Below are 12,590 nucleotides of genomic sequence, written 5' to 3' on the forward strand. Positions count from 1 at the left end.
ACAAGGGTCATCTTGTGTTGATACAATAAAAGCATCTTTTCATAGGGACTTTTATGACTTGCTACAGGTAAGACAAGACAGTTTGTATAGTCCTTTCTGCAACTGTTGATTCTCAGATGCCTTTAGCTTAAAAATCTTTATGTCAAAGAGACATATTTTGGGATGACATAGTCTGGTTTCCTCCACTTTCCAACAGTCTCAGTTTGGATACTCCCTTTCCAATGTCCACGTTATTGGCCATAGTCTGGGTTCCCACGCTGCTGGGGAGGCTGGAAGGAGGACCAATGGAGCAATTGCACGAATCACAGGTTGGTCATAAAAGCAAAAGCTTCTAAATGAGATTATGTAGTCTATTGGGATTTAAAAGGAAATACAGGAGGGAAATCTGGTGCAGCTTGCTTTTTACCTTGTCATACTTTCTGAATTGGCCCACATGATCAGAAATTAGGCCTTGCAATTTGTTATCAACTCTTGGTCTATAATACCCTTTTTAAAATGTAAATACATTTCATATGCCTAAAATGAGTATTGAGAACATCTAGAAACCTTATTCACCTGTGTTTACCCAAGACAAGTCTCTTGAATTATATAGATACCATAAAATATTAAATAATATGGAAATAAGAGCCACAGAATTCAAATGTATAAAATTAATTATATTCCATTTAAATAGCAATGGTTAATAAGCCCAAATCTCATCAACTACAGAGCTGGGGGAACTGGGACACGGGGTCAAGCTGTCCTGAGCTTCCAGTTCTGGTGCTGCTAACATATTTCAAATACTATTTTGCACACCCCAGACTGGCTGCACTTAGCCAGTGGGTCTCATGTTGGATACCCAAGTCCTAAAACAACCAGGATATGATTATTCTGAAATTCCCTGAGGAAAGGCCACTTTCCTCTTAATCTCCCAACTTCTGTGTTGACCTGCTGATTCTCTTTTTAATAGTGTGGATAAGTTGGTTACATTTGGGTTGATGAGGGTGTTTGGAATTTCTATCTGTTAATTTTCTGAAAAGAGGATCTTCCCGAATAGTCTTTCCCATCATTTGTAAATGCTCACCACAGCCTACTCAGCCAGGCACTGTGCCATGGCAGATTATGGGTCCCATGACCACAAAAATGATCCTTGCCCTATGGGAGAAACAATCTAGTGGCGACTCAGCCTGAACAGCTTTTAGTTCCGTGTCTCCCAGGTCTGCCTCTTTTATGGTAACTGTGCCAGTGACCAAGATTCTCCCAGGGACTAAGCACCCATAAGTAGTGGCAATGTCTATAGTTTGGGGAAATTCTCTTTAACATAAATAGCAAACTAGAAGCAAGATTCCCTTCTAAAAATACTAAGGCAAGAAAGAACTTGTTTATTATACTGTTGTATTATATGCATGTATGAATATGTAACAGAAAATTCCATCATTATGTACAACTATAATGCACCAATAAAAATGTAGGGAAAAACAAACAAAATAAAAACAAAGAATTTATTTATCTCTTTCCTTGCATGACTCATGGTCTGTAACTAGTGAAGAAAAGTAAATAATACACATGAATAATGTCATAATTAATAACATATTTTATTTGCTTTAGGGCTGGATCCAGCAGAACCTTATTTTCAGGATACACCTGAATTAGTTCGATTGGACCCCAGTGATGCCCAATTTGTAGATGTAATTCACACAGATTCTGCTCCCATGGTTCCCAACATGGGTGAGTGCCACTTGTTCTTCTAGAAGGTTTTAAGTCTACACATTAGAGCATTTTATAGTTTCTATACGGTAAACTAAATATTCCCTAATTTTAAAATTCTTCAGGATTAGGAATGAGCCAAACCGTGGGTCACCTCGATTTCTTTCCAAATGGAGGAAAAGAAATGCCCGGATGTCAGAAGAATGTTATCTCTCAGATTGTTGACATAGATGGGATCTGGGAAGGTAAACCATTAAGTGTACAGGGGGGTTTTCATTGGGGAAAGTTTACATTTTGTCTTGCTTTGGAATTGTACAGGTCTCACATTTTATATGACAAAGGGTTTTGAACTGCATCCCCAAGGTACAGGCTCACATTTGGACACATGGGCATGAGGAGACTGTGGGAAAGAAAGTACATTTGCAGTCAAATTTGTAAGGATCTAATTCAGGGAATACATTACTGAGTGGACCAATCTTTTTCTTCTCAAGCAATTTTTCCATTTCATTTAACAATGAGGCACTATTATAACCTTAAACAGTATTTAATTTCCGAATGCTTCACAAATCATAAATACACTTCATAAATGATTTTGTGTGATGACCTCCATGAGTTCACACTAATCAGAGAAACCTATTCAACAATTATGTTCTACTCAGGACATTTACGTGGAAAAATAAAATCTGTCACTGATGTGTAATCTTGTCTGATTTCACAGGAAGTCGTGACTTTGTGGCCTGTAATCACTTAAGAAGCTACAAGTACTATGCTGATAGTATTGTCAACCCCACCGGTTTTGCTGGATTTTCTTGTGCCTCTTACAGTGATTTCAATGCAGTAAGTACCCACATTTCTATTAAAGAAATTTGTGACTGTTCTTCTCATGACTGACATGGTTCACCGTACATGACAGCATTCAATGAATGTTTATACTCTAATCCTTAATTCCTTTAATCATAGAAATTTATTTTAATCACAGTAACCCTGTTGCCTATCACTTCCCTATGTATCTGAAATATGCTCCAATTTGTTATGAAAGTAATCCTAAACAACTATAACGACAACAAAAATCTAGGCTATGGACAGCTGAGTTGTGTTTATAGGAAACTGTTGAACTATACATTCTCCTTATGTGGAAATTTTGCTTAAATGCTGACCTTTTAAATTATAGTTATTAGCATGTGATTATTTCTGTGCATTCTCATAATATTCATTATTTCTTTGAGTTTTCAACGTGTTTGGGATTCTCTTGATCTCTAACTTGGATTCTCATGTGTGTTCTTGAAAATGACATATCTATTGTGCATTTTTTTCATAAACTTGGATTTTCTTCTCACTACAATTTTTTTTCCAAAATAGTATTTCTAACATATGCCATTCAATAAAGAAAATTTCAAGTGGCATCCTAATTACCAAGGAGACAAACCTAGCAATTAAGAGAGGACCAAAACCCAGGTTTCACCAGTAATAACTGAATGATTCTACACAAAATACTTCACTTCTTTAAAGCAGTTTCTTCATCTATAAATGTAAATATTAATGATAGACTCAAAATATTTGGTAGGAGGAGTTAACACTGTAATGTATGTTAATTACTTAACCCAGAGCTAAAAAACATAATAATTGTCATTCTGAAATGGGAAGCATATGATGAGAAAGGGATCACATGTTTTGTTAATAATATGTACACAGTTTGACAAGGAACTCCCTGTCTTCTTTCTTTGTTTTAACTTCTTATTTCTGTCCCTCTCAATGCCCAAATATGGATAATAGAGAAAACAAAGAAGCAAACAAAAAACCTTTAGGACTCATTCAGTTAAAACAAAGTCATTTTCAAGACTATCAACAATCCTTTTAGGTAATACTCAGCACTTTCGTAAAAATAAGTTCTCAGTCTTGTAGATCTCTCTGCCTTTGGACCCCCTTCCTAAAATTCTCTCCGAGAGGCAGTGGGCAGCTAATCCTGGTAGTGGTGGTGCTAGTGGTCAACCTGTGTATCACAGAGGAAATGATGTGGGGATCCACTGGTGCATGTCTCTTGGCTCCTTTGGATTCTGACCCATGATGGGCACACTCATGGCATAGAGATGAAGTCTGGGTTAGGCAAAACCCTCAAAAAAATGTCACCCAAAGAGACACAGATGATCTGTTAAGAAATGGGGTGGGCATTTATTTGGAGTGTTAAACTGCAATTTGAGGAACACAGAATCCAATAGAAACCAAAATGTGTCCACTAGGGGGAGGGGTTTCAAGGGTCCTTTTAAAGCTGGGGAAAAAGGAAGTCTAAGTGAGTTACATAGGTTGATTATAAAGAATTATGATTGGGGAATAAATTAACTTCTATAATTCATTGTACTAATGTGGACTAACTTAGTTCAAACCATAGTTCTAGAAAAAAGAACACAGTTCTTTTTCAGTTCCTACAGTCCCTAGTTATTCCTTCTCAGCAAATAACTTTCTTTTGTCATGTCAGCAAGTTCATAAAGTGATCACCACAACCCCATGGAGTCTAGGCCACACTTCTATCACCTTTTTTTCCCACTCAGCTTTGGCCTTCTTCCTTGCAGCTCAGTCTCTCCTTGGCTTTTGCAGGATGCTGGGTCTGAGGCCTGCTGTGGGTCATCTGGTCCTCTGATTCAGGAATCCACCTCCTGCCCTTACAGTGCAGCAGCTTTCCCCTCTGGCATGGGGATTGCTTGTCTTCCCAACTCTATTCCTCCTTCTTCATCCCTTCTAAAACCACCCCTTGGCCCAGGAAGAGAGGATATTTTCCCATAATATCTGTGTTCTTGAGACTCGGGCTTCATGGTTAGCCTTAATGGCCAACTGGAGTGTTCTCTCTTCAGGTTGGGAGATTCAGAGATGTGAACATGCAGTTCTTGATATGCTAAATAGAATGGAAAATGTTCTGTTTTTTGAGAAAAGCCTGACTTTGGAGTCCATTGTTCTCTTAATAGTCCTGTGGACATCAGAAGCTAATATTCTGATATTCTTTCTTTGTTTGGGGGTGGGTGGGTGGGTACCAGGTATTGAACTTGACCACCTGACCACTGAGCCACATTCCCAGCCCTATTTTGTATTTTATTTTAGAGACAGGGTCTCACTAGCTTAGCGCCTCGCTTTTGCAGAGGCTGGCTTTGAACTCATGATCCTCCTGCTTCAGCCTCCCAAGCTGCTGGGATTATAAGCATGCACCACCATAACTGGCTCTGATATTCTTTCTTATGCAATTTTTCCAAAATAAATCCAAGAGTTGGGATGTAACTTAATGATAAAAGACTTGCCTAGCATTCCTGAAGCTTTGGGTTCTAGCCAAAGGATCACAATCAATTGATCAATCAATAAGCAAGAAAATTCTAAACACCTTGCAGACAGATGGATGCCTTCAGGCAAATAGGACAACTGAGAAAGGCAAAAGAGAAATCAAACTACATGCACATAAATTCTCCTACTTGTCTGGTTATTATTATTATGTTATCCAACAGTGAAATTGCTGATTTATCCTTGCAGATCTCGAGATGCACTGTTAACTTTTGCTGAGACATAGTTTGGAATTCCTTTTACCATCATAATAGTATTCACTTTAGAATATTTGAATTTGTCACCTAGAGGGAAAGATAGTGCACTATTAAAAGAAAAAGCATTCTCATTCATCATTTGTTTTTACTAGAACAAGTGCTTCCCCTGTCCAAGTGGAGGATGTCCACAGATGGGTCACTTTGCTGATAGATTTGCTGGGAAAACAAGTGGAGTGGGCCAGAAATTTTATCTGAACACTGGGGATGCCAGTACTTTTGCACGTAAGTTTCCATTTTATTTACCTTAAATCCTAAGTATATGTATTCTATCATTTCCGTTGGTAACGTGTGAAATTGATGTTCTACACGGTGTGGGAAAATGCACAGTGCTGTGCTCCAGGTAATGACGGTTCATTTGGGTAGCAGAACACAGTGTGGGGCTTCAATGGGACAAGAATGAATTTCTTCACAGTTGATTCTGGCTGAATCCAGAAGGCTTCCTATGTTCCAATTGCTTTGAATTCAGTCAAAAATGCATTCAGCAGAATTGTGAGGTTTTGTACAAACAAAAAAGTAATTCCAGAGAAAAATTGACAGTTTGACAGACTCAAGAGATATTCAGGATCGCGAACATCAGGGGGTGGGAAGTGGAGGTTGTGGGAATAGTGGTGCTTGAGGTCAGGCTCCTGGGTTTTTTCTGGGTAAAAGGAAGAAAAATACTTAAATTGAAATGAGTGGAGTTAGGAATATTGTAAAATCAAGACGAATGTTTTCCCATCTCCTATATTAGCACTAAAGAGCAAAACCTTTTAGTTGACTGTTGACTCATACCAAGGCAGTCTTTTGGCTACCTAAATTGGTTCATTTCCAAGGTCAATGAAAAACTGAAATATAGAATTTTAAAAATAGATACAGAGTGTTTAGACAAAAGCATGAAAATACTCTAAAATTTGGTGATGAATGAAAATAAAGTTAATGAAAATGTTACATTCTGTTATTTTTCCATGATCTTTTAACTTTAAGTTCTTAGAATATTTAAGAGCAAGTTATTTTGTTAATAAGTTGAAAGTAAAATATACTACTTGGTTCTTTGGCTTAAAAGAATTTAACCTTGTTGGTTTTGGCCACCACTCCCCTGCCCCACTCCTCAATATCTGTCCTCTGAGCACTTACATAAAGGAATGTGTATAACTATTACATAAAATTACCAATGCCATATATAAATTACTTCAAATTCTGTGGTAGTGGGGTCCTTATTAACCTATTTTAAGTGAGTCTTCTCTACAAGTTGACATTTTGCCAAATTTCTCCCCCATCAAGGTTGGCGGTACCAGATAGCTGTCACACTTTCTGGAAAGAAAGTTACAGGACATGTCTTAGTTTCCTTGTATGGAAGTGGAGGAAACTCTAAGCAGTTTGAAGTTTACAAGTGAGTAAAATATCACTTTAAGCTTCTTAAGTGTTGAAATATTGTGCCTGTATAATGTATGCTATTGACAGAAGAGTTTGTTTATTCTTTACTTTGTGGGAGTAGAGTGCTGTCACATATAATAAAAAGAAATATATTCTTTCACATTGGTACCTTAATACATTTCAAAATTATGTCTCTAAATTTTTTCTTTATTTCCTGAGAAAAATCATTAATGTTTGCTTTGATGTCAGATATCTGAATTGTCAACAGTAAATAATTATTCTCCCTGCAAAAATGTGAGAATGGTAATATAATGATCTCACCATAATTGTGAGAAGATAGTAACTAAAACATGCTTGTAGGTTTTTAAAAAATTATTTATTTATTTCTTCTAATTAGTTATATATGACAGCAGAATGCATTTCAATTCATAGTACACAAATGGAGAACAATTTTTCATTTCTCTGGTTGTACATGAAGTAGAGTCATACTCTTCATGTCTTCATACATGTACATACGTAATGATGTCTGTCTCATTCCACCATCTTTCCTACCCCCATGCCCCTTCCCATCCTCTGCCTCCCCCTTGCCCTATCCAAAATTTCTCCATTCCTCCCATGCCCCCGCACCACCACCCAATTATGAATCAGCATCCACTTATCAGTGAAAACATTCAGCCTTTGTATTTGGGGGATTGGCTTACTTCACTTAGCATGATATTCTCCAGCTCCATCCATTTACCTGAAAATGCCATGATTTTTTTTCTCTTTTAAAGCTGAGTAATATTCCATTGTGTATACATACCACAGTTTCTTTATACATTCATCTGTTGAAGGGCATCTGTCACATTAGTATTATGAATTGTGCTGCTATAAACATTGTTGTGGATGCATCACTATACTATGCTGATTTTAAGTCCTTGGGTATAGGCTGAGAAGTGGGGGATAGCTGGGTCAAATGGTGGTTCTATTCCAAGTTTTCCAAGGAATCTCCATACTGCTTTCCATATTGGCTGCACCACTTTGCAGTCCCACTAGCAATGTAAGAATGTGCCTTTCCCCCAACATCCTCAACAGCACTTATTGTTGATTGTATTCTTATATTCCATTCTGACTGGAGTGAGAGGAAATCTTAAGAGTAGTTTTGATTTGCATTTCTCTAATTACTAGAGATGTTGAACATTTTTTCATGTATTTGTTGATTTATTGTATATCTTATTCTGAGAAATGTCTGTTCAGTTCCTTAGTCCATTTATTGATTGGGTTATTTGTTTTTTGGTTTTGAGTTTTTTGAGTTTTTTATATATCCTGGAGATTAGTGCTCTATCTGATGTGCATCTGGTAAAAATTTGCTCCCAAAATATAGGCTCTCTCTTCACCTCATTGATTATTTCTTTTGCTGATAAGAAGCTTTGTAGTTTGAATCCATCCCATTTATTGATTCTTGATTTTATTTCTTGCACTTTAGGAGTCTTGTTAAGGAAATTGGGGCTTAATCTGACATGATGAAGATTAAGGATTACTTTTTCTTCTATTAAGCGCAGGGTCTCTGGTCTAATTCCTACGTCCTTGATCTACTTTGAGTTGAGTTTTGTGCATGATGAGAGATAAAGGCTTAATTTCATCTTTCTGCATATAAATTTCCAGTTTTCCCAGTACCATTTGTTGAAAAGGCTATCATTTCTCCAACATGTGTTTTTGGTGCCTTTGTCTAGTATGAGATAACTGTATTAGGTGTGCAGTTTTAATAATAAAGATAACCTAAAAGTAACACGAGTCAAAACGTACCACTGAGTTAATGTGTATGTGTAAATTTATTTAATGAATTATGATGATAAGTATTCTATTAATCATCTTGGCTTGCATTGTACACTGGCTCTAGAAATATATATGTGTTTTTATATATTTACATGTATGTTTTTATGTATATGTTTTGGTGTGTTTCAGTATATTTTTGTTCTTTTCTTAACTCCCCAGGGGCTACCTCCAACCAGGAAAGACTCATACTAGTGAGTTTGATTCCGATGTGGATGTTGGAGATGTGCAGAAGGTTAAATTTATTTGGTATAACAATGTGATCAACCCAACACTACCCAAAGTAGGAGCATCTAGCATCAGAGTGGAAAGAAACGATGGAAGAGTGTAAGTAATAAAAATCCAAAGGGCTGAGAAGGATTGAGTATTATTGTTCACAATTCTATCCCCACTAAAATTCTCCTTTAAGTTAAACTTCCTACAGTGATTCACCTGTATTCCAGCCACACCAGCTTTCTAATATCTTCTATGTCTTTAGGAGAAAGTACAGTACTTAAGGAAAATCAACTTTGATAGATTTGTAGTCAGAGTTGTTATATGATACAAATTAAGTGTTACAATGAGAATCTGGCTTTCCTATGGAGAAAAAAATATGTTGGGCAAATTAACCTTTTGCTGTATTTGTCATCAATGTGTGTGTCTCCCTGAAACTTCATGGGTTCAGCAAACTGTCATTTAAACTGTTAGGAACTCATTAAACTTATCAGGGAACAGAGGTGTGTGCTCCATATCACTGGTCCTCTAGGTGAAGACAGACATCCAGGAGATGAGTCCTTCACCCTGACCATGACTGGACTGTGTGTGAGACAGAGGGTGTTTACCAAGGGAACTACCAGGAAGGGTGAACTGATGATGGTCACAGTAGTACCAATTTAAACTCAAGAGGATGTGAGTTTCAGCCAAACTCTGGTGCTTCTGTAATCAGGCCATGTGTCCTCATAAAAACCCAATGAAGGGACTTCTGCTTCTGGCAAAGGTGGAGTAAAGGCCCCACGTTCACCTTCACAGATGAAGCAACCAAGAATTCAGGCAAAAGATATGATAATAGTTGAGACACTGAATTTTAATCAATAAGAGGGAGTGATGCCTGATAGAAAAAAAACAAATAAACAACAAAGATGAAACCTTAAAACTGGTTAAAACTGCCCCTGTCTTGAATTTCCAGGATGTGAAATAGGCAGGAGTAGTGCAGGCAAAGTTCAGTGGGCCCTCTAAGTCAAAAAGACAATGTTAAGAATCAGTGAATCTCAGGCAACCGGACATTATGGCACAGCCTACCAGACAGTAGAGAACTTGAGAGGGAAAATCCTAGAGTTCTAGAAAAATCCCTTGAGTATTCAGCACTGTACTGGTTAGCTCATGTGTATTGGCAAAGTTGCCATGGCCAGGGAAATAGTCATTTGAAAGGATTAGAGAGAACAGAGCCAGTGACCTTCAGGGTTAATAGTGCTTGTTTCCACCCAGCCTGGGAAAAGTTATAATAATGCAAGAGTCATGGGTAGAATATGTCGGACAGTCTTCTTTCCTATGGAAAATTGTTGGTCTAGATTCAGCAGCACTTGACATGATAAAACTGTTTCCAAATCACTGCATCTCAGAACAAAAGATTTATAGAGATACATAATTATCCAGCACTAGCAAGATAAAAGTCACACTATATGAAATTAACTCAAAGATTCCAGTTAAAAAAGCAGAACAAGAGACCTATAATGAGGAAAGTAATCAATGAATTGGCACCAAGCCAGCATTGACACAGTTAGAATGTTAGAATAAGCAGGCAAAAGTAAAGCAGTTAGTAAACATCTATTCCATTTTATTAAAAAAATCAAAGGAAACATTGTATATAGAGTAAAAGATCTAAATTGAACTTCTAGGGATGACAAATAATATTTCACTGGAAAAATACCCTGAAGACGATTAACAAGAATTAGACATTGAAGAAGTAAAGATGAGTGAAGTTGAAAATATAAGAGAAAGCATTAAAAACCAAACACGGAAAGAAAATATATGCAGAGAACATCAATGACCTATGGGAAATTTCAATGACACTATGTATTTATCTTTGAAGACCACAAAGGAGAAGGGACAGAAAAAAATACACTTTAAGTAATAAGGGCTCCATAATTATCAAACTTGTGAAAACTATAAACCAATGAATCAAAAAATGAAGGAAACACCACCATTAGCCACTAGGTAGCTCTTTGAGTTATCAAACTGACTGTTGATATATTACTGTGCTTGGTTTTAAGTTCTTCTTATTTTACTTAATACCCCCAAACACAAAGAGTAGCCATCACACCACAGGGAGGGAAATTACAATAAAGAGAAAAACTTTTTCTGAACACTTTTTACTTTGCATATACTAATGTATTTTATTAGAGAAAATTAGCTCCAAATATCTTAAACATTGTTTAGTCTAATGAAAAAAATGGATCATTTCAGTTCAATTGTTGAATTAAAATAAGAACGGCTAGCCAGCGCGAGGACCTTCAGAGTTTCAGGCAGGGCTGATTTCTTGTACTGTTGGCTCTGCTCTTGCTTAGGTGCCTTGGTTGATAAGTGCCAGCTGTTCAGCAGCTGCTTGACAGGACAAAGGAGCTCTTCCTGTTCTTTGGAATATTCCTTGACAGCTCCTTTCTCTGCTTCTTGCACAAAGGCAAAACAAAATCAGAAAGGAGAATTCAGTCCTTCAAGAAAAGTCTTCCCTTCCATTTCCAAGCAATTTCCCTTCTCTCTCCCTGTCCCTCCCACCTCTCATCCCTGTTTAATGTTAGTCATATTCTCATGCTCTTCTTCCCTACTCTGTTCTTAGTTATTCTCCTTATATCAAAGAAGACATTTGGCATTCCTTAGGGTTATACAAAATTACATACAAGAGGAAGTGAGGGGAAAGGGAAAAAGAATACAAGGGGGAGAAATGAATTACAGTAGAGGGGGTAGAGAGAGAAGAGGGGAGGGGAGGGGAGGGGAGGGGGATAGTAGAGGATAGGAAAGGCAGCAGAATACAACAGACATGAGTATGTCAATAAGTAAATCAGTGGAAGTGTAACTGATGTGACTCTGAAATCTGTATACGGGGTAAAAATGGGAGTTCATAACCCACTTGAATCAAAGTGTGAAATATGATATATCAAGAACTATGTAATGTTTTGAACAACCAATAAAAAAAAAGAAAAAAAAGAAAAAAAAAAGAAAAGTCTTCCCTCAATGTCCACCCTCGGGCACAGGGTGTGCCCCTCACCCAGATGCAGGAGGAGAGCAGTGGCTGTCCTCACGCTCAGCACCCCAGCTGGTGCCAGGGAGACCTGACCTGTTGCTGTTTTCTCTCCACAGGTTCAACTTCTGCAGTTCTGACACCGTGAGGGAGGATGTTCTGCTCACCCTCACCCCGTGTTAGGAGGAGGTTGACATATGTCACTGAACCTTACTGCTAATAAAATCTAGTGGTGAAGCAATACATTCTTCTGTCGTCAATATCCATGATTCCCAGTGAAACTTTTGAATATGGTGATTAAAATCCAAAATCTGCAGTTTGTGGAAAGAACCACAAGCGATTATTGAACTTCGCTGCATATTGAGTGACATTTGAACTGGATACACTGCTTACGCGATACTGTCACCTTATCCATTATTAACATTGCTGATATTATTTAGATCACCGAAGGCAGATTTCCAGTCCCAAAGTGACCCCTCTTGGTAGGCCCATGTAGAAAGTAACATCTTTGCTTCTTTGTCCATTATCTTTAAGTTCTGTGTCTCCTCCTCATCAGACATGTCAGGACTGATGACACCGAGGAGATGAGGATGGGACACATCTGAGGCTTCCTGAGGGGTCTCCCTGCTCCCTGTGGATCTCCCCAGACCCTTCCCTTTCTGCAGTCCATATGATCTTCCTAAAAGGAGACAAATTAATGACATCTGAAGAGAAACACAGGGAGCTGTTATGGTTTGGATAGGAAGTGTTCACCCAAAGCTCCTGTGTTAGTGCAGTAATAGTCAGAAGTGAAATTATAAGATGATGATAATTATATTGGTTCATAGCAGTTGGAATGGACTAACTGGGCAGAAACTATAGGCAGGTGGGGTGTGGCTGGAAGAGCAGTGTCACTGAGGGCACATCCTGGAAAGGTGTGTTTTCTCTACTGCCCCTCTCCTTCACTC

The 12,590-nt window shown here is 37.8% G+C and overlaps 1 protein-coding gene across 1 annotated transcript in view; it reads left to right on the forward strand.

The window, feature by feature from the left end:
• Positions 1-11,826, forward strand: part of LOC308634166 (pancreatic triacylglycerol lipase-like) — a gene marked incomplete at both ends in the record, with an annotated part of 29,290 nt that extends 17,464 nt beyond the window's left edge. The window contains 8 exons of the mRNA XM_081267792.1: positions 197-308; positions 1,588-1,707; positions 1,812-1,931; positions 2,405-2,523; positions 5,357-5,486; positions 6,525-6,633; positions 8,592-8,756; positions 11,763-11,826. Of these exons, the coding sequence (XP_081123918.1) occupies positions 197-308; positions 1,588-1,707; positions 1,812-1,931; positions 2,405-2,523; positions 5,357-5,486; positions 6,525-6,633; positions 8,592-8,756; positions 11,763-11,826 (939 nt within the window). The remainder of the gene's footprint in view (positions 1-196; positions 309-1,587; positions 1,708-1,811; positions 1,932-2,404; positions 2,524-5,356; positions 5,487-6,524; positions 6,634-8,591; positions 8,757-11,762) is intronic.
• Positions 11,827-12,590: the final 764 nt, after the last annotated feature.

The sequence above is a fragment of the Spermophilus citellus genome, assembly GCF_964194105.1.
Source record: "Spermophilus citellus genome assembly, chromosome: 15".
NCBI classification, from domain to species: Eukaryota; Metazoa; Chordata; class Mammalia; order Rodentia; family Sciuridae; genus Spermophilus; species Spermophilus citellus.